The sequence below is a fragment of the Hippopotamus amphibius genome, chromosome 6 (genome assembly GCF_030028045.1).
Source record: "Hippopotamus amphibius kiboko isolate mHipAmp2 chromosome 6, mHipAmp2.hap2, whole genome shotgun sequence".
Lineage (NCBI taxonomy): Eukaryota > Metazoa > Chordata > Mammalia > Artiodactyla > Hippopotamidae > Hippopotamus > Hippopotamus amphibius.
The window spans coordinates 21,064,179-21,086,992 of NC_080191.1; the positions used below are offsets into that span (position 1 = coordinate 21,064,179).

Here is a 22,814-nt window from a genome sequence, read left to right on the forward strand (position 1 = left end):
TCCATCCCACTTCTATCCCAGGACTTCTTCCTACTAGTTTTTGAACAGGCAGAGGCAGAAATGTGATCAATCACACTCATTTGTGTACTCCATCATAAAGTAACTAGCATATTTTGACTTTGAAGTGAAGAATGTAACTGACAAATTAAGAACTGTGCTGAATATTGCACAGCTAGTCACTCTTCACTTCTTTTACATACACCGTTGCTCCATGCTTCAGGGAGACAGAAGGAGTTGAATACAGGTGCTAGTTTTTGTTTAAAGTGCAAACAACTGTGCTGCAGTTTAAACGTAATGTTTTCCAGCTGTCTGTCAAAAACGTTTGTTATTTGGAGCCTTTGGTATAACAGTCTGTGTCTTCCAAAATGAGCCTGGTCAACCTGCCAAGCATTCACAGGAAACTGCATATGAACGCAAGAGAAATTAAATAAAGCCTCTGCTCTTTTCGACTTCCTTTTTAAGTCAGCAGGTGGCATAACGTACCTTATATAATTAGTAATGAGATGAATGCCAAAAAACAAAACAAAAAGGAAACAATTTTGGTTGTGAGGCTGTCAGTGAGCTCAGGCTAAAGAAGGTCCCGTACTGTGGTCCTGATGACCCACCCAGCCTGCACCTAGCAGGAGACTCGCCCCTTCCGTGAACACTTTGCGGCGGGGTGACCTACACAATCGTGACCCCCCCCCCCCCAACCCCGCTGGCTAGGGAACCCGCCGCAGGCGCGCGCGCAGTTACGGGCACCCTCAGGCACCTGGCTCCGCGCGCTGCGGGAGGGAGGTGGGCCGCCTGCGCTTCCCCGAAGCCCAATCATCTGGAGATTCCGGGGCAGGTCCCGCCCCCGACCACGCCCGCAGGAGGTCGCGGGGCGGCGGGGAGCGGCGTCTTTAAGAGCGCATAGCACACAGCTTAGGCTGTGGACTGGGAGGGTCGAGCATTAGCCCGGCGCCGCCACGGGGGGCTCCACTGCCCTCGTCTCGGCCTCACTAGCCCGCCAGCCCAACTCGGCGGCTCCTCCGCGAGCCCGCAGGGAACTCGCTCCCCTCGCGCCCGAGGGGGGCGCCTCGGGCCATGGTGCCCTCCCAGGAGGAGCCCGGTGCCTTCGCGCAGGGGACGAGCGAGGCGCAGCCGCCCGGCTCTGCGCCCCCGGGGGCCGCTCCACTGCCCGGCCTGGGGCCGTCGGACGTCCCGGAGGCGGCGGCGGCCGAGAAGGTGGAGGTAGAGCTGGCAGGGCCGGTGGGCGCGGAGCCCCTTGAGCCCCCTGAGGGGGGCTGGGGTTGGCTGGTGATGGTGGCGGCCATGTGGTGCAATGGGTCGGTGTTCGGCATCCAGAACGCCTGTGGGGTGCTGTTCGTGTCCATGCTGAAGACCTTCGGGTCCAAGGACGATGACAAGATGGTCTTCAAGACAGGTGAGGCACAGCGCCCTCCGCGGCCAGCCCTGGTGAGCGGGCGCGGGGATCCCCGCGCATCCTGCGGCAGGGCTAGCGAGATGAAAGATATGTATTCCAGGTCTGAAGGGAGTCCTGAAGGAACCACTGTTTCATGGTTGTCTTTTTCTTTTTTGGGGGGGGGGATTTAGGGGGGTGTCACTTTGCTAAATATAGAAAGCATAGGAGACAGCCAGAGCAGGGACTGGGAAGAGGAAGGTGAAGAGTTGCCCTTTCCTGTTGTGTTCTTTGTTATATTTAATCATATACAAAATTGGATGGAAAAGGTGCACACTCAACATTTTTTTCCCTGTAGAGGGTTATTACCTGATCTACCAAGTCCATGACCTTCTGTGTAATTCTTTTACATACATTATTTCATGTCATCCTGCAAGGCAGGCGTTGTCAACCCACTTTGAGAAAAGTGAAGCTTGCTGAAATAAAGTGTCTTAATGAGCTCAGAATGGAGATAAAACACACTTCTTATGACTTAAAGGGCCAAGTGATTTCCATTACTAAATCAGACTCCCTCCTTGCCATTTGGGCAACTTTATATGGTTAATGGTCCTTTTTTTTTTTTTTCTCTTTAATTTTCAATTTTTAGAGTGAGTTTTCCTTAGGTCTTTAGTGTGCATACAAAAAATTCGCAAGACTTAGGTTCTAAGGGAGAGGTAATGTTGGGAGTTTTAAAGCCTTGTATATAAAGAGTATTATACTGTATGTGTCATTATTAAGCTTTTCTTCTACTCTGCATTGTTTGCAGTTTATCCCCATAATACTTCAATTTGAGCTGGTAGGTTAAATTCTTTACATTTTTTACTCATAGTTTTCCATTGTTTGAATATATTATACTTTATATTCATTCTTCCTTTAATAAACATTTAGGTTACTTCCAAATTTACTATAGACAGTGCTGCCATGCATATTCTTGTACATTGTCTCCTTGCACATGTGAATCAGGTACCATATTTAACCTGGCATTTCTATTCCTTAAATAGCTTTTAAAGCTGTTGTGTTCTGCAGGTCACAAGGCTGGGTACAAAAGTGTTCAAAATGTAATATCATGCACTTCCTTGGACAGCAAATATTGTACAGTTTAGCAGGATAGATAGGCCATAGTAAACAAAAATTATTTTGTGTCTTTTCTCTATGTGTATTGAGTATCTGGCAGGGAAAAGCCCAAGGAGGCAGAATCCACAGAGTCAACATTTTAAGGCTAGTTCCTTCAGTGTTTAGCATAGTCTTTCCTGGGATTACAGACTTTTATTGCAGTCGAAATACCAAAACAAAACACTTTTGTTTATCACTGGTTTTGCAGACTCAGGTGAGTAGATCCGTTGGTGTCTGTGAACTTTTTAAAACTATTTTCAGTTTTGATGAATGTCTTTCTCCGTTTACTCAGTTAAATCCTTGATGGCTTTCAGTCATGTTTGTGTATGTGTGGATCTGTACCACACAAACAGGTATACAGGTGTGCCGGTTAGATACTCAAGATGTTTGTGCTTGTCTGCAAGACTGCCATGTGTGGTTGGTTGTGCCCTTGCGCAAAGGTGCACAACTCAGGGTCTGACTGAAAACCAGCCTGCGCTCTGGGTGCCCTTTATCTAATTCCTGCAGAGAGGCCCTGTGCACTTGTTATGGCCCTGTGTAACACCCCAACTTGATGGCATAACGGCCTGTGCTTGTACTTGGTTGATATGTGAAACGTGTACAGCAGATAAACTTTAAGGTCTGAGGTCACCTCATCGGTGAAAAAATGGTGACAGGATTGTCTTTAAGGCAGTTAATGTTGAGATTCCTCCCCCCCTTGTCTCTCCCTCCTTCCTTCTCTCCCCTTCTCCCCTCTCTCCCTTCCTCCCTCCCTTCTTATTTCTCTTCTTCTTTCCTTTCTTCCCTTCCTCTCTCTCTTTCTCCCGCCCCTTTCTGTCTTTCCCTCTTCTCCTTCCCTTCTTCGCTCCCTTCTCCCTCCCCTCTCCTTCCCTTCTTTCCCTCCCTCTCTCCCCCCCACACTGGTGTTTCATGTAAACTCATCTACAAATAGGCACTGAAGTGTTTGAGAACACCTGCTTTGAAGTTTAACTATTCAGGCTTTTTTATTTTGATATTCTAATATTGAGTCATCTGTGATCAAACATATGCTACCTTCGAGTACAATGTAAAACATGTCTGGAATTGTTTACGGTTTTTATTTTTTCAAAGTTTCCATCCATTTTCTGTTACCTTATTCATGATTGATAATTCTGGAATTAGAGGGCAGTTCATCGTGTCTCCATATGTTCATTAGCTTCTTCATAGTTATTAGCCCAAGGATACACAGGAAGGTGGTGGTGGAATGGTAACCTAGGCTTCCAAATGATGGTTCATATTTCTTGAGAACTTCCCATGTGCCAGGCCCAGTGCCAAGCACTTTACTTGCATTCCTATTTTAAACCTTACTGCAACTGCATTGGATAGGCTTTATTTAATCTTTCTTTTCAGATGCGGAAACTCAGGCTTACAGAGATTAAGCAGTGGAGCCGGGGTTCAACCTTGGGTTTATCTGACTCCAGAAGCTAGGTTTTTAATGGTTGATCATATTGCATTGGCTAGATAACATTCTGCTAATCCAGTGTTATGTTTGATTAATTGAAATGTTAGAAATTGACTGAGTACTATACTAGGAATTCTGGTGTTAGAAGAGAAGTCTGAAAGATCAGGGTCCCTGTTTCTTGATCTTGCTTGGCTGTCAATAAGCAATTGCCAGTTGTTCATGTCTCACTGAAATAGATTTTTGGGAGTTCCCTGGTGGTCTCGTGGTTAGGATTCTGCTCTTTCATCGCTGTGGCCTGGGTTCAATCCGTTGTTGGGGACCTGAGATCCTGCAAGCCACGCAGGTAGCCAAAAAAGAAAAAAAAAGTAGATTTTTGAAGTATAGGTAGATGTTCTTGGAGAAGCAAGATAACTTCATATAGCATTCATGCAAAAATTCTTTCCTTTGAAGAACCAGTTTCCTTTAGACTGATCCATGGCAGGACAGTATTTCTAGGCAGAACTGAAAAGGAACCTTCCTCAGGTTTTATCTCTTCTTGAGAGACAAGGTCAGCTGTTCCCAAGGAGCTTTTGATCTGCTATGGGATACAAGAAAGTAAACAGAGTGCTCCTCTTTATAATATACTTGGACTCAGTCTTACTAACAGCTGCAATTCTAAGGAAATTCCCACGATTGGTGGAGGCTGGGAAAGGCATTTGATGGCCTCTTTCTCTGTGGCAATAAGTCTCACTTTGTGAAAATAAGATTTCGGAAAGGGGAAGAAAGCCGAACTCCAATTTAGGCAGTAGAACCAATGAAAAATATTGAGTGCATCACGGCCCCGTTACATTCTCCTGGCTGCAGAGGACATGGCACTCAAGAGATATGCCTTGCACATCCTGCTGTGTTAGAAAGGTCCATCAGAGGGAGCAAGCTGAGCTTGATTTGTCTCTTTTCAGTTAAGTTTTTATCTCTTCATATGTGTATGCTTCTTACCCGTGTGGGGGGAGATCAGACACTTTTGGGAAAACTAAAACAGATACTACAGTTAACTGGAACATTCTTTTCCCTTAGAAATTTTAACCTTGTTTTAACTTTGCTAGATATTGGTAAACCTATTTTCAGTTCCTTCATGGAACTGAGAAAGATTTCAGGGTTCTTTTAGCTTCCTGACTCTTACCAGGGTATTAGTCTAATTTACTTATTTGCTTTCTTCCTGGAAAAATAATAAAAAAAATTTTTTTAGTGGTATATAGACATTTAAAAAATAACTGTTTAAAACAAGTATGTTTTCAAAATCAGTATTTAGGGTCATTAATGATACTCTTTTGAAGAAATTATGTCTTTGTGGTCCAGAGGCTTGGTCAAGAAGACCCCTACTTCTTTTAGTAATTCCCAAAATGTGTTCTTTAATAGCGTTTCTTTAAAGAAGAGGCCTGTGGTTAAATAAGTTTAGGAAACAGTGTGCATTATTTTCAAATACAAGTCAAGATATTAAAAATTCAGTGGTTTTAAAGGAAAGTGGGCTATCAGAAAGGTCCGCAGAGGGGGGCTCTTTGGTTATAATCGTTAATGCAACTCTACCTTTCCTGTATGGAGGTAGATTGCTCTTTAGATAGTTACAATCACAGAGTAGGATTTTTAGTAGTATTTAGAGGTGAGTGAATCTTGCAACACCTTTCCACATAGTCTTACTAGCACCTCTGAAAATTTAAGTCAGTTCTTCCTGAAGGTTTTTTTAAAAAAAGTTTTTGCATTTACATACTGACATTGTGCTGATATTTACATACTGCAGTTGAATGCTACAGTAGAGGTTTTGGTTATAGTTCAGAACTGAACTGCTATGTCTGGTTTCTAATGCTAAGGGTGGGAAAGCTGCATAACTAACCATTTCTATGTCATAGGAAAGTTTTTAGTAATGGTTACAGTGAACAATCTGAACAATCTGATTCATGGTCCTATCCTGTACATCTTTCACTATGAGGAAAATACCTGACTCTTATTTGTAAAGAGAGGTTGAAAAGAGAGGTTGAAAAGCCAAGAGAACTCACTTATGGCAGCTGTTATGATGCTTGAATTTCCTTTATTCTCCTCCATCCTAAAACATCCATGTGAATTCATCTAAACTCCCTGTTAAAATAAGTTAGACCGCAAAAATAGTTCCAGGATTTTGGAATAACAAAGGAATGAGCATGGTGTGAGCATTTCATAGTCCATTTCCAGAATGTTTCTGAATTCAGAGCAAGACTGAAAAGTGTAAATACTGTGTAGTCGATTCTGATTAAGCACAACAACATGCGTTTTCCTGTGGTGTTTTATCATGGGATTTTTATCAATAGAGTTAACTGCCAAAAGAACCAACTCAACCAAAAATAAAAGTTCCAGTTATTTCAGGAGAGGTTTTCAGGTGTCTTTTAGAATAAATGGTGCTCTGTGCTCTTGACATGATTTGTTGTATTGTTTTAAATGGGTCTTTGTTGAATCAATGGTTGCAGTTCCTTGAGGCTTAGTCCCAGGCTTGCTTCACTTTTCCTGCCTTCCCTGGGTGTCTCGTATGCCCTGTGGCTCTAGCCACTGTCTTGGAATTGTTATTTCCAAATTTCTTCTTTGTGTTCAAGACCCATGTTATGTATTTCTGGAGAGTTCTTTCTTTTTTTTTTTTTTTTTGACCGTGCTGAGGGGCATGTGGGATCTTAGTTCCCTGACCAGGGATCAAACCTGCGTCCCCTGCAGTGGAAGTGCCAGTCTTAACCATTGGACCGCCAGGGAAGTCCCTGTCCCTTCTTGGCTTTCTATGCTCCAGCCTAGTCAAAGGTCTTTCACTTTCCAAAATCTATCCTGCTGTCTTTGCCTCTGTGCCTTTATGTGTGCCACTCCTCTCTTCGGTGTGGTTGTTGGTCCTTATGAGATTCTCACGAAATGCTTGACCATTTTGTTTCTTGTATCACAGCTGTGGGATAAACAATGCTTTTATGCAACTCTGCTATGTTTCTGATACACGTGGAATGTTTTGGGGGTAGCACGAATTCAAATGAGTTACGAATTAAGCTGAGTGGAAAACAGAGAACATCATTTCATCCTAACCTAGCATCTTGTGAAAGGCACTTTTAAGATAACCCATATTTGTGTTTAAGTGATAATTTGCATAGACCTTTACCATAAAGAAAGGGTTTTCATATACATTACTTAATTTTATTTTTTTAAAGTAGTCTTGTAGTGCGTCATTACCTCCATTTATAGATAATGAAGTTGCAGCTTGCACAGTTTAAGATTGGGCCACATGGTATCAGTATTTACATCCATTAAATTGAATTAAGAGCATCTTTTTAGCATAACAAAAATTTATCCTTCTGTTAAAGTTGTCTTGAAATGTAGAATCCTGCCGTTTTATCCCCTTAAAACTATTTTCTGTATATTTACCTAAATGTTGTCTAGAACCTTTTTAAAGTGTCTCCTACCCAAGTTAGGGGACATCCTGTGAAGTTGTCCAGTCCATTTCATTTAGTTATCACAGCCCAGCTAGAGATCTGATCTCATATTGAAGTGAAACAAACAAACCTTAACAAAAACAAACTAAACCCCAAACATCGCTCTAACAGTCGGCTCACCCCAGATTGGAGCACCCACCTAGCTTGGTGCCACCCAGGCAGGAACTGGGGGTGTTTTTATGGCAGTATTTCAGAAGGAGCAACTCCATCCCTCCTGGGAGCTGTGCACCACCCAGAGCTGCCCTCTAGGACTGGCGTGATGGAGGAGAGCAGTGCTCTTAGTCATCTGTGTATCAGATGTGCATGGTTATACCTTCTTAGCTAAGTTATCTTCATTAACAGTAAAATGCCTACATCCCACCTTGCATGTAGGAACTAGAACTAGGGAACTGAGGAGGTGACTTGCCTTATTCCCAAATTGAAAGTCTTTTTTCATATCTCTAATTTTTAAAATTGAAGTATAGTTGATTTACAGTGTTGTGTTAATTACTGCTGTACAGCGAAGTGATTCAGTTATACATATATATATTCTTTTTTTCAGTACTCTCTTCCGTTATGGTTTCTCATAGGATATTGAATATAGTTCTCTGTGCTATACAAGACCTTGTTGTTTATCCAGTCTATATATAAAAGCTTACCCCAATCTCCCACACCATCCCTCCCCTTGGCAACCACCAGTCTGTTCCCTATGTCTGTGATTCTGTTTCTGTTTCATAGAGAGGTTCATTTGTATCATATTTTAGATTTCACATGTAAGAGATATTACATGGTATTTGTCTTTCTCTTTGTGATTTACTTCACTTAGTGGGATAATCCTTAGTTGCATCCATGTTGCTGCAAATGGCATTATTTCATTCTTTTTAATGGCTGAGTAGTATTCCATTGTTTGTATATGTACCACTCTCCTTTATCCATTCATCTGTCAGTGGACATTTAGGTTGTTTCCATGTCTTGGCTATTGCATTTCACTAATTTTTAATTATGGGGATACACATGAAATAAAGATTTGAGATAATTTATATGGACCAAAACAGTGTTTCTAACCCTCTTTGTTCCCAAACATAAAAGTCTCATAGCTCTTGAAAATTTTGATCCACACCTCAAGGGTAGTTTACCTTTTGAGTGAGATTCCCTAATACCCAGAAGATAAAGCCATGCTTCTGTATCTTTTCCACCAGCTAAGATTTTGTCACTTTACTTTTAGTGTATTATGGAAACAATTAGTATTCTTTTTTTTTTTTTTGGCCACCCCACGCAGCATGCGGGATCTTAGTTCCCTGACCAGAGATTGAACCCAGACCCCTGCAGTGGAAGCACCAAGTCCTAACCACTGGACAACCAGTGAATTCCCTAGGATTCTTTTTTTTGTTTTTTTTTAAAGACAAAATTATAATATTGAATATGCTTTTTAAAACTAAGTGTACCTCTCTGATATGAGAGGGGAACCGTGCTGCCTTCTTCCTGCAGTCCCCCAACTTGAGAACCAGTGACTGGAGTTTTAAATTGAGTTCAAGGTATGCTTTTCTATCATTAGGTATTTAAATCTAAACGAAAGGTCAGTGTTTAAATTAGCGTATAAAACTCAGGGAAAGGTGCAGGTCTGTGGTTCAGCTTTCCCCCTTTTTTTTTTTTTTTTTTTTTGGTAAAGAGTTGCATCAACAGTGTTCTGCATGTGTTCAGAAAGTCAAAATTTATTTAGTCTTGTGACCAACTAAGACTGGATCCAAAAACCAATTCTGAGTTACGTTTCATTAGAGTAGAAAACCACTACTCATTAAATAGGTATTTATTGACTTTTCTGGGAAGGTAGGTACTAATGCCAAGTCGAGTGTGTTAGTCTGGTGACTGGTTTTAATAGTGAAAACCCTTTTCATCTTGCTTAATTATCCTTTTTATTAGTTTTGACTTCATGTTCCAATTTCAAATGGCAACATGTCAAAGGATTCACATTTGTCAATGGTTGTTTAAACAATGACATTCCACAAAGTTAATTGATGTTTTAATGCAGATGGGGGCAGAAAGCTGCTGTTGTTGTCCTATAGTAATGTAACACTTGAACTTTGGCAGCAATACCCCCAACTCCAAAGTTACCTCCCAGTGCCAGGTTTTTGGGTTTCTTTCTATTGGTTTATCTGTAGCTTCTACTTTTTCTTTGCTTAACAAGTGTTGCTTTTATAGTAAAAATATTAATATTAAAAATAATTAACCATTAGCATTAGGAGTATTAACTTTAATGACTGTAATAGTAAACTGGCCCTAAGATTGAGAGGTTTTGTAGGAATAAATGATAGATGTACAGAGTTTTCATTGTAGTTGTTAGGTTGTCTCTTTCTGAGAAAAATGTTAATTATGGAATAGGCTGGAACTGGTAAAGGGATCTGATTTTATTTTATTTTTAATGAATATCTTTTGTTAATTGTATATGAACAGATTAGCAGGCGAGGCTTTTTTTTTTTTTGGCCACATTGCACAGCATGTGGGATTCTAGTTCCCTGACCAGGGACTGAACCAGTGCCTCCTGCATTTGAAGCACAGAGTCTTAACCACTGGACCACCAGGGAAATCCCCGGGAATTGATTTTAAATCACGTCACATTATTTGGCCACATTTTGTTTGGATCAAAATGGAGATATTTAACATCAGATGAACAATCACTAAGAGCTAGATCGTACGGTGCTTATCACACCTGAGCCCCAGCCAGACAGAGCACATAAAATTCTTATTGATATTTCTCTTTTTGGTGGGGTAGAGGGACTAGAGAAGGGTCAGAAAAGATAATAGATGAATATTTGTGTTTGTGTGCATAATTGTATAGGAAACATTAAATCCAGAATGATAAATAATTACTAATCTAAAATCCTCCTTTGCCCCCAAAAAAGAGGTACACAGGCTACTTGTTTGGGGGCAAAGGCAAACAGAGCATTTCCCCACATTTTGTTGCTGACCACCAGCAAAAAAAAAATCTCAAAGGCAAACGTGTTGCCACCAGAAAAAAAAAAACTTTGCCTGGATAAAAAATGTCTACATATTAAGTGATCATTTAAACTAAAAGATTTAAAGTAATGCTTTTAAATGACAAATTTTAGCTCAGTGTTCTTTCTTTCCCCCTTATTTATTTATTTACATTTTTATTTTTTTAAGCTCGTTATTGGAATTTAATTGCTTTAAACTATTGTGCCAGTTTTTGCTGTACAACAAAGTGAATCAGCTATATTTATACCTATATCCCCATGTCCCCTCCCTCTCTCAACTCCCTCCCACCCTCCCTATCCCAGCCCTCTAAGTCATCACCCATCCTTCAGTTGATCTCCCTATGTTATGTAGCAGCTTCCCACTAGCTATCTATTTTACATTTGGTAGTCTATATATGTCAATGCTACTATCTCATTTTGTCCCAGCTTCCTCTTCACCCTCCATCCCGTGTCCTCAAGTCCATTCTCTACATCTGCATCTTTATTCTTGCCCTGTCACTGGGTTCATCAGTACCATTTTTTTAGATTGCATATGTATGAGATAGCATACGGTATTTGTTTTTCTCTTTCTGGCTTACTTCATTCTGTATGACAGACTCTAGGTCCATCCACCTCACTACAAATAACTCAGTTTCATTCCTTTTTATGGCTGCGTAATATTCCATGGTATATATATGCCGCATCTTCTTTATCCATTCATCTGTTGATGGGCATTTAGGTTGCTTCCATGTCCTGGCTATTGTAAATAGTGCTGCAATGAACATTATGGTACATGTTTCTTTTTGGATTATGGTTTTCTCAGGGTATATGCCCAGTAGTGGGATTGCCAAGTCATATGGTAGTTCTACTTTTAGTTTTCTAAGGAACCTCCACACTGTTTTCCATAGTGGCTGTACCAATTTTCATTTCCACCAACAGTGCAGGAGGGTTCCCTTTTCTCCACACCCTCCCCAACATTTATTGTTTCTAGATTTTTTGATGATGGCCATTCTGACTGATGTGAGGTGATACCTCATTGTGGTTTTGACTTGCATTTCTCTAATGATTAGTGATGTTGAGCATCTTTTCATGTGTTTGTTTAGCTCAGTGTTCTTTACAAAATATGAGTTTATCATTTCTTCCAATAAACTTGTGTCTGTAAATGATGGTCAGTAGGATAGAAGACTGACCCTTTTCTAGAAATGCTGTGGAATCTTCTTGAATCTAAGCAAAAAGAGATTGTAATAAGTTCAGTTTTATTGACTTGGAATTTTTAATTATTTGGAGAGAGATTTGGTTTGTCTTTTCACACACTCCTGCTGATGTAGCATTATAACGAGCCTTCCTGAAAGAATGTACTCCTTCAGACACTTGTTTCAACAAAGCCAAGGAATACCAAACTTCAACGTTTTTACTTTAAATTTACAACTGATGTCATTAGTACAGAGCCACGATCCCTTATCTGAAACTCTTGGGGCCATATGTGTTTTGGGGTCAAAGTTTTTGGATTTTAAAAAAGTAACCTGGTTCATATACCTGTGTTTTTTTACAGTCCCCCAGGGGAGTCTGAGGCAACTCCCTGTAATCTAATACACTGAGGTTTCTGCCACAAAATATATGGCTATTCAGAATAGTTGGGACAGATAGAGACCATAAGTAGCGTCATGTCAGTTCAGATCATGTTTTACTTCCAAGTGATAATTGATGCCATCTTACAAAAAACTTTGGGTTTGGGATTTCAAAATTGGAAATAAGGAATTGTAGATTTATATGTGAATATTTTGTTTTCGATTTTCAGTGAATATTCCTATTGAGGTAAATTTTTCTTTATCAGGTAGTGTACCTGCTTCATGTTTTCAGTAAATGTGGTATTCAGGTATCATACTGATCTACGCTAGGTCACTCCTCTAGGCCTCCTTTGCTGGGTGTTTGAGTTGCAGGCCGTTATGCAATGTAAATAGCATATCTGTATACGTCTTTGAGCAAATTTCTTTCCTCCTTTTGGATTGCTTTCTTGGGGTATATGTCCAAAAGTGAGATTACTGGTTCAAAGGGTATGAACAACTTTATAATGCTTGTTACACATTGTCGGATTGTTCTTTAGAGGACTTGAGTCCATTTACTGTGCACTAGCAATATACTGGCTTCCTGAAAACCCTACCGATGTTAGGTTTTATTTTTATTAATATTTGCTAATTTGGTAATTGCCAATGGTGTTTAAAAAAATTCATTTTAAATCATATTTCCTTGCTTTTAGGGCAGTGTGTTTTCCAAGCTTTGGAGCCCTTTAGAAGCAGTAAATGGCTTGGAATTATAGATAATATGTGGAAATACAAGAGGACACATACCAGTGAATATATTACAGTAAAACTTTGTTACCACAGGTGGGAACACTAGAAAGACCTGAGAATATCCTAGTCTTTAGGTTCTGACCTGACACACCTTGGCAGGTGGGACATGCCCTTTTCCCTTTCCTCTGCTCTCTCAGCCCAGCTATTGATCAAGCCCTTTTTTGGAGTTGGGAGGAGGGGTGGAAATTAACTGCCTGGAGACTTGACCATGAGGACATAGTGACTCCGTCAGGTGACACCTCATACTTGAGAGGCTCAAGTCTTCAAGAGCAGCCCTGTCTCATTCTTTGTCTGTGCTGTCACCTTACCTCAGCCTCTTCCAGACCCAGATACTCTTTGCTGCAGTGCGCAGGCTTCTTATTGTGGTGGCTTCTCTTGTCACAGAGCACAGGCTCGAGGTGCTTGGGCTTCAGTAGTTGCAGCATGTGGGCTCTAGGGTGCAGGCTCAGGGGTTGTGGTGCAGGAGCTTAGCTGCTCTGTGGCATGTGGGGTCTTCCTGGACCAGGGATCGAACTCGTGTCCCCTGCACTGGCAGGCATCTGGATTCTTAACTACTATGTCATGAAGGAAGTCCTGCTCTTATTTATTTTTAAAAGTAATGTAGAAATCATTGGAGCACAAACTATGTACTAGGGGCCATGCAAGAAACAGAAATTCGACATAGTCCATACTCTTGAGAGGTTATGAGGGGAGACAAAATGCTATGTATATAAATAACTTGAAGGCAGTATGCCACTCATGTTAAATGCAGTGTAAACAAGATATCAGATTTTAGGGGAAGGCAAAATGACTTATGACTGAGATGATCAGGGACAGCTTAGGGAGGTAGCTTTTGAGTTAGGGTTTAAAGGATTGGTAGACCTTCTTTAGTAGATTTAGCAGAAAAGTTATCCCAGGGGAGGGTACAGTCAAATAATGAATGTCTTACTGTGCTTTACCATGTATTTTATATCATTTTATTTATCCTATGGTATAACTGCCATTATGAGCCTCATTTTTTTTTGTTTTGTTTTTGTTTTTGTTTTGGGCACACGGGCTTAGTTGCTCCGTGGCATGTGGGATCTTCCTGGAGCAGGGATTGAACCTGTGTCCCCTGCATTGGCAGGCGGATTCTTAACCGCTGTGCCACCTAGGAAGCCCTGTTTTTTTTTTTTTAATGTTTATTTACTTATTTTGGCTGTGCAAGGTCTTCCTTATGGCATGTGGAATCTTTAGTTGTGGCATGCAGACTTCTTAGTTGAGACATGCGAACTCTTAGTTGCAGCATGTGAAATCTAGTTCCCTGACCAGGGGTCAAACCCAGGCCCCCTGCGTTGGGAGTGTGGAGTCTTACTCACTGGACCACCAGGGAAGTCCTGATGGTTTCAGATGGGCAACTGAGGCTAGTAAGTAGTGGAGCTGGATTTGAACTTAAGTCTCTGGCATCAGGACCCAGGCTCTTTATACTCGACTACACACTGGACTCATTAAGTGAATGACAAGGAATTTGGTTTGGCAAGAGCCCAAGATTTTTAGAGGAAAGCCCCAGAAGATAAGGCTGACAAAGAATGGGGAATGGAAGGTTTGAGTGCTAAGTTAAGAAGTTTGGATGTGATTTAATACGCAATGGGAAGATATCAAGGATTTCTGAAGTGTACCTTGAAAGGTTGTGACTGGATTGCAGAGGGAAAGAAAGAGGAGGGACATCAATTTCAGAGGTCTTGACTGAGAGCTGGGGTAGATTTGAGGCGCAGCAGTGGAAGTGGGGAGGAAGGGGTAGACGTGAGACATTTCAGAGGACAAACTGAGGGAAGTCTGGTGAGTGATGGGTGTGGACAGTGACATGGAAACAGAGATGATGCATATGCCTGGGGACTGTGTCTCAATAATTTTTGAACTAGGAGTCCCACATTTTTGTTTTGTACTCAGCCCTACAAATGATGTAGACAGTCTTGGATGGTGCCACTGATAGGACCAGGGGCATGTAGAGGAGGAGTTGACAGGGAAAGGCTGACTCAGTTGTTAGACATATGAGTGTGAAATGCCAGCAGGACATCGGGTTGATGTTAAGCAGATAACTGGACATGTAAACCTGGAGCCTCAGAGTGAAGCTGAGGCCAGAGGTAGAGCTTTGGAAAGAGCCTCTGTCTCTTAAGAGGAATGTAATGTAATAATAGAAACTCAAATTCTGTCTCAAGAAGCCCCAGGGGCTGCTCCTAGGTAGCTTAGTTGGTTTCTATTGAAGTCGTCTTACTTAAAAGTAACAAAACTTCATCCTTAAAAAAAAAATCTTTCTAGCATTTAGAGTTCTCTAATTCAGATTTGCAGCTTTCCAAAGGTCAGATTGTATTTTTTACTGTCATTGTCTTAAGTACAGTATTTCTAAAACTTAGTCCTAAGACTTAGTTTTTTCCCCCTTTAGTTTTACATGAGCTCTGCGACTATTGGCATTTACTGTTTCTTGCATTCATGATATGATTAAGGCAGTCTGTAAATCTTATTTTCAAGGTATTCTAGACCAAGAGCCTGTGAGAGTAGCTTAGAATCGTTTCAACATAATTTTTTTTATGTTTCTAATTTAAATGTAAAGTATTGATAGTGGTGGAAAATTTGTTCAACAGGAAGATGTTATCTTGTAGATCAGCCTTCACAGAGTTTAGAAACTGTGTCAGCTACTTCACTCACAATTCATAATGAAAATAGCTAACTCTTTTAAGTGTAGGCTCACTCTTTAAAAAAAAATTGTCGGACTTCCTAGGTGGCGCAGTGGTAAAGAATCCGCCTGCCAATGCAGGGGACACGGGTTCGAGCCCTGCCCTGGGAAGATTCCACATGCCACGGAGCAACTAAGCCCGTGTGCCCTTAAAAAAAAAAAAAAAATTGTCTAGGAAAGCTACTAGAAAAGCAGAATAAATGAAATTGTTTTCTGTTGACTAGGAGTAGGGTGGAATATATTATACATTTTCTTAAGAAACAGGACTTGGCTGTGGCATGTTCATACCAGACATCTGAGGTTTGGTGGCAAGAAGGAGATGTTATCTTTTGGTGCTTGCTGGCCGGGCGTGGAGTCAGTCCTAATTCAGGGGAAAGCAGACGGCCTGGCTACACGTAAGTTTGTTTTACCTTGTTTTCCTGTTGCACAGTGTAGCCGTGAGACTCAAGTAAGTTAATGGAATGTCAAAGTGCTTTGGATGCACAATGCACTACAGATATGTCAGACACTCTTGTTACTGAGTAGGTTGGCACAGTCCCTGTATGGGGGTGTGTTTGTTGACTCACGTGTTGTGCTGTGCATCTCTCAGAATTCAGGGCCTGAATCGCTCTCTTGTGATTGAAGTCCGGCTAAGGGTGCTGGAGGTGCAGTGACCCTGGAGGAAGAACCAGTAAAACTGATGATTGTGCAGTAGGAGGGTATCCACCTTATTTTGTAAGCCAAGACACCCCTACCCTCTCCCCTTCCTTCCAGTAGCTGATTCATCGTTTAGTACCTTTGGGCTTCATTTATAAGGTCTGTATTAAAGCACGTGTCAGGGTTTAGGGCACTGTTTTGACCATGCGTGTCTGCTCTTGTGCTTGCTGGCGTGAGCTGAAGTACTGGCCTGCTGACAAGTCAATTTGCTATCCAGTGATCACGGGGAGGGGAGGAAGTGGGAAGGCCAACTCAGGTATTTTTTCCTCAGAGTTTGGTTTGAGAAACAGAAGCCATACAGTCTGTTTTGGTTTTTTTTGGCTGTGTCGTGCTGCATGTGGGATCTTAGTTCCCTGACCAGGGTTTGAACCCATGCCCCCTACGGTGGAATTGTGGACTCTTAACTACTGAATCTTCAGGAAAGTCCCAGAAGCCAGATAGTCTTTTAAATCCCATGCCAACACACCAGTGAGATTTGGTAATACCAAAGGTTAGAAATCGCGGAAAGAGCAGTGCATATTTTTTGGTATGGACTTCAAAATACACTGTTTTCTATAACTTAGTGTTCATTTGTTATTGTGTATGCTATTATAATAATTAGTTGGTATATGTGGTGGTTGTTTTTTGTAGCTTTGATTAGGAAACAAATATTGAGACACTTAAAGCAAAAGGCAGACTATTATTCTTTTTGGAAAAAAATTAGACAAAAGTAACACTTAATCCAATTAATCTTTCTTCCTCTAATTCATCATGTTGACTTTGGGTGTCTGGTGGCAACTAACAATGGGTTAAGGAAAAATGTCAAGGCAATGTAATCCCTATTATTTATGGTCACTTAAGAGGATAAATTAATCACCGGCCACTAATCTTTGGGTAATTACTCTATTTAACTGGAAATATCCTTCATTTTTTGGAAAGCAAGTCAATGAGTTAGTAGAACTGTCATAATTAATCAGCTTTTCTAAGACTGATAATAAGTGAATGGAAGCTAGTTGCTTTCAGCCTTTTCTCCCCTACAATATAGCATGATCATTCTATAACTCTGGAAACTATATGTAGAACCACAGGGAACTATATGTAGAACCACACTGTCTTGTGGTTTCCAGGTAGGCATTCATAGGTTTACCCCAGCTAAGGATTAACAGAGCTGCCTTAACAGGTTAAGGCTTGCAACCTGTGTATATGTCTCTGGTTACTAGGATTAGGCAAATTGATAACATTATAAAATTTGTTTGAATGTAGCTTGTTTAGGAAGTGTCTTCTGGTGACAGCAGTTCCATTTATTTATGCATTAAATAAATATTTTGAAGGAGTCAACATAAAGGATTTATTAGGTGCTGGGGTGGGGTGGGAATAAAGAAAAGTAGACATTTAAATCCCAAGGGAATAAAATAAGGAGGAAGTCCTTGTCTTGTGTTTTCCACGTGGGTACAGTGTCTCAAAGGCAGGCCAGTGTTCAGCTTTTGGAGTTTGAGGTCTTCATTCGAGAGGTTCCCAAAGAACCTTTTTAAATGAGAGTAAATGAGATTGCTGTACAGGTGGAATCAGAGACATACTAATTTATCACAATCAAGATATTACCATTTTGATAATAATAAAATTCACACGCTTACATCATAAATTGTTGCCTCAATAAAGTGTCTGAAAATAAAAGAATTTTATGTATTGTTTCTAGTCAGAGAAGGATTTGTATTATGAGAAACACAATACTCTACATAGGATTGAATTACCATAGAACTAAAATAAGAGTTAAGATTATGGAAAACAAATGCAGACACAGAAACCTTAACTAGGACACATTTTAGAAGACTCATTTTAATTTTTAGAAGTCAGCTTTATTGAGGGGTAACTTACATGTGATAAAATTCACCAATTTTAAGTCTACAATTTGAGTTCTGACAAATGTATACAGTACTGTAGCTACCACTGGTGTCATGACACAGAAGATTCCATCACCCCAGGATGTTCCTGCGTGCCTCTTTGCAGTCAGTCTTCCCCTGTACCTCTGCCCCTGACAACTGTTGATCTGCTTCCTGTCACTATAGTTTTGATTTTTCTAAAATTTTCTGTAAATGGAATCCCACAGTATGTTTCCTTTTGTGTCTAGCTTTCACTCAGCATGATGCTTTTGAGACTCAGCCATGTCGTTGCATGTGCAGTTGACCCTTCATATGCCTGGTTTCAGTATCCCGGGTTCAACCAACCACAGATTAAAAAATACTCCGGAAAAAAATTCCAGAAAGCTCCAAAAAAGCAAAACTGGAATTTGCTGCATGCCGGCAACTATTTACGTAGCATTTACATTAGTTATTATAAGTAACCTGTTACAGAACCACATTGGGTCTGCTTGCTACGGGCAGTAAAGCCAATGTACTGACACCGGGTTGTGGTGAGGTAAAGTGCAGTGTTTATTGCACCGTGCCAAGCTAGGAGTCCAGGGCAGCTAGTGCTCAAAACACCTGAACTCCCCATGGGCTTCAGCAAAGCATCTTTAAAGGCCAGGTGCGGGAGGGGAGTCCCAGGGTGTGTGATCAGCTCGTGCACAGTTCTCTGATTGGTTGATGGTGGGGTCACAGGGGTTAACATTATCATTCCTCAGGCTCCAGTAGGTCTGGGGGCTACATGCTCCTGGTCATCAAGTAGTTAACGTCTTCTGTTTAGTAGGGGTTTTAGCATCTGTAAAACAACTCAGGAAATGTGCATCAGACACTATTATCTACGCACTTCAGAGAGGAGCTAAAGCAGAGAATATGGGGAAGGGGTCTGTCCTGGGAAGGCCCCATAGGGTCCTGCTGGGTTACAATCTAGAGATGATTTAAAGTATACAGGGGGATGTGCATAGGTTATATGCAAATACTTTGTCATTTTATATAAGGGACAGGAGCATTTGCAGATTTCGGTATCTCCTAGGGATCCTGGAACCAACTCCTCTCAGATACTGAGGGACCACTCTACTAGCAGTTCAGTCCTCTTTATTACTGAGTAGTATTCCATTGTATGCCTATAACCACAATTTTTTATACATTCACATGATGATGGACATTTGGGTTGTTTTCAGTCTTTGCCTGCTATGAATAGTGCTGCTGTGAACGTTTGTGTGTAAGTCTTTGTGTGAACATGTTTTTGTCTCTCGTGCACCTTATTTTAATTTTATTCTATATGCTTATCTGTGTTTCTTAATTAACAGGAGGATAATAGTGTGTATTTTCGTGTGTGTGTGTGTGTGTGCGCCTGAATGAGGAGGTGAAATAGTGTGCAAGGACTCTAAAAAGGCAGCTTTTTTACTTGGGTGATTTTAGGTGAATGGTGGTACTGCCAATCAAGGGAGTCAAATATGGCTGAGATTTTCTATTTTTAAAAAAACCTGAAGAGGGTCCATTGAAATGAGTCAGTGGGAAATCACTGACTTCAGCTAGTGTACACTCATTGGCCTGACTATAGTTGTGAAGCAGTGCCTGGGAGGTAGGGATGGGGGTGTAGGCTAAGAAGTGAGAAAGGGGAGAAGTAGGGTGGTAGCTAGAAGAGGATTAGGGTCGGGGGTGGGGGGAGATAACGATTAATTTTTTTAAACATGGGAGTAGCTTGAGGTGAAGGAGCCTGTAGAGAGGGAGACAGTCAATTTACCAAGTGACTGATGGAATACGATTCATGAGCAGGTCACAGATGAGGGAATCCAGAGCTTCCTCTTAGGAGGAGAAGTTATGTGTCAAGCGTGACATGTGGGATTGAGCAGCAGATATGAGAGCGTGGCAGAGGTTTGGGAGCTGGTTACTGAGAAGGAAAAGGATGGTGAACAATTCTGAGAACTGAACTAAGATTGGAAATCGTGAATTTGTAATGAAAGGTTGTGGCTTTTCTTTTTTTTTTTTTTTTTGCCGTCTCAGCTGTGCTTTGCAGGCTGTGTAAGCAGCAGAGGTGCACTGAACAATTCAGTAAGGTTAGAAGAGAATTGAAGCAAAGTAGTTTCACATTTTCTGTCTGCTTTCAGCTGTGTGCTGTATGGCTTCCTCTTCTCTCCACCTTTTATGCCCCATTCTGAGACTCGGAAGTACTATGTGTTTTAAATCTTTGGTGAAGTTGATTCAACATTTAACAACCTAATATAATTTTTAAATGCTGTTCTTTTTATTGTAGTAAAATATATAACATAAAATCTACCATTTTATCCATTTTTTAAGTGTACACTTCAGTGGTATTAAGTACATTCACAGTGTTGTGCGCCCATCGCCACTATACCACGATTTTAATTTGAAGCACGACTTTATCATCTCTTTTCCTCCTTTTGTATCACTCCTGATTTATAAATTTAACATAATTCTTTACTGGGTAGACTATTTATGTTTTTGAAATTGGGGTACTGGTAACAGTATGTACTGAGCTTAACTGTGGCAGGTGCTGTGCAAGGCATAAATTGTGGCATTAGCTTTCTTGCTATTTGGTTGTAATTATTTGCTAATGCCCGTCTTCCTTACTAGATGTATAAGGCCCATGAGAGTGGGGGCTATCTGTGTCTGCCTTGTTTACAGTTATATCTGTACTGCCTTCAGCACAGTGCTTGGCACAGAGTGGGTGGGCATTCAGTGAAGTTTCTGAACAAATGAAAGTCCTTCACGTGAGAGAATTTATTTGCTTAATAAGTTCTTTCTTCATATGAAGTAGGCAAAACTTGTATTCACACATTAATACAGATTATACACCATGGCGCATTCCAATGTCTAGTTAATGAGTAAAAATCAAAAGGGGTTTATATTTGCAATCTCACCTTGGAGGGTGTTAGAGCAAACTGTGCATTAAACAAATGGTTGTACAGAATTGGCAGCAATAATCCCAAAGCTTGAAGGCTGTAGATTAATTAGGATAACTTGACAGAAAGTGGGTTAATCAAATTTGAAAGTTGAAAGAATGTTCCAATAATTTATGTTCAAACACACTTGAAATATGTTAGTAGGTATTAGGAAATTTAGTTGCAGGTTGCTCCAAAACTCCAGAGTACTGAAGGATTTTATGGCTCACAGAATGTTTTGGAGAAAGAAAATCAATAAAATGGCTGGGGGCTGTTTGGGTCTGTTACCTTATATTAAGTAAAATACACTAGAGTTTAAAATACTAACTTTGTTAAAGAGCAAAAGATATAGTTTATTAATAAATTAATTTAGGAATTCTATTTTTCTTTAAAAGACATTTATTAATGAATTCAGTAATACTTTTATTTAAGAAATATGCATTAATATGGACATTTCTCTGTTAGCTGCTATTAGATAAATAAAGTAGTGTCATAAGCTTGTGGTTAAATGGAGCTAAAGGGGAAAAATACAAATATGTGTTAATTAGCAGCAAATTATGTCCCATCAGCAAAATCTAGTACTGAATGATTAACATGGGTTTTCATTGAGTGATTTTGTGTGTGTGTGGGAGGGGGGCAGAGCAGACAGACAGACAGACTGTGGATGCAGGTCTTTGAGTAGACTTCCTCAAGAAAGGAGGAACACAAATGAGCAGGGGAGGGGAGTGGAGAGAGGAGGTAAGATGGAGGGGCAAGGAGGAGCAGAAGCAGAGGAAACAGACTGAGGCTGCAGTCCCTGTTATGTAAATGCCGCTTGTTCTTCTCTCCATCCCTGTGGCCAGCCCTGTCCTGATGCTGGCCTGGGGTCCTCTTGGAGGGAGTAAGAGGAGTTGGCTGTGTAAAGGCGGGATCTGAGACCTTAGTGCCTGCTTGGCCACAAGAGCAGGCTGCATCCCGAGCTGGGTTCTGGGGTAGCAACAGCACAGATTTCCAGGGAACAGTTCCTCCTGTCATCATTTTTATTCCTGAATCATCATGTTTGGTTATGCAGTTGTCTGCTGTCCCTTGCTGCTTATGTATCAAGAAAGCCTCTTCTGTTTATCTTCTTTCCTTCCCTTTTTATTGTTTCCATCTGGTGACTCCTTTTCTTATTTTAGCCAAGCATACTCATTTAAACTATAATGGTTACCGTTTCCACTAGCTAGCATAGGACTTGCTCCTTACAGAAAGGTCTCCGAATCTCGTGGTGTGTAATGGTGAATTAAGAACATTTAAAGATGCTGCATACATGTAACAACATTGGTAGGTCTCATAGTATTGGATGAAAATATGAAGATGTAGAATGTTTAATATGATACCATTTACAATTCATTAAAAAAAATCATGGAAAAACTACCACATTTCGTAGAATCTAGAACACTTGATGCTGAGATGCACCCGTTTTACGTACACTGACAAAGGGGAAAACCTGTAGATTAAATTGTGATGTAATGCTTTATTATGGATTGTAAGATGCATCCCAATCTTAGAGATATTATAATAGGAAAAGGCATGCATTTTAGAATTGAATAAGGTAAATATATTTTATTGAAACATACTTATGTAATAAAAATACAGAAACATGCATAGAAAGGATATATAGCCAATTCAGGATGTGATTTATCTCTATGAAGGGAGGGAGGGGAATAGATAACAAGGCTGTACGAGGGGCTTCAACTCTATATTTTTTTCAATCTAAAGCAAATATTGCAAGAAGTTAAGACTAGACAAAGCTGGTTGGCAAGTTCTTATAATCTGTATGCTGTAAATATTTCATAATGAAAAGTATATATTTAGAAGCTATATAAAAAGCAAGTTGCAAAAGCCTATGTATAGTACATCCTGTTTTCTTTCCTAGTATAGTATAGTTGGCCCTCCA

The 22,814-nt window shown here is 40.5% G+C and overlaps 1 protein-coding gene across 1 annotated transcript in view; it reads left to right on the forward strand.

Annotated features, from left to right (window-relative positions):
* The first annotated feature begins 922 nt into the window (after nucleotides 1-922).
* Nucleotides 923-22,814, forward strand: part of SLC16A10 (solute carrier family 16 member 10) — a 124,148-nt gene continuing 102,256 nt past the window's right edge. The window contains exon 1 of the mRNA XM_057739223.1: nucleotides 923-1,408. Coding sequence (XP_057595206.1) covers nucleotides 1,069-1,408 — 340 coding nt within the window. The 5' untranslated portion in view covers nucleotides 923-1,068. The remainder of the gene's footprint in view (nucleotides 1,409-22,814) is intronic.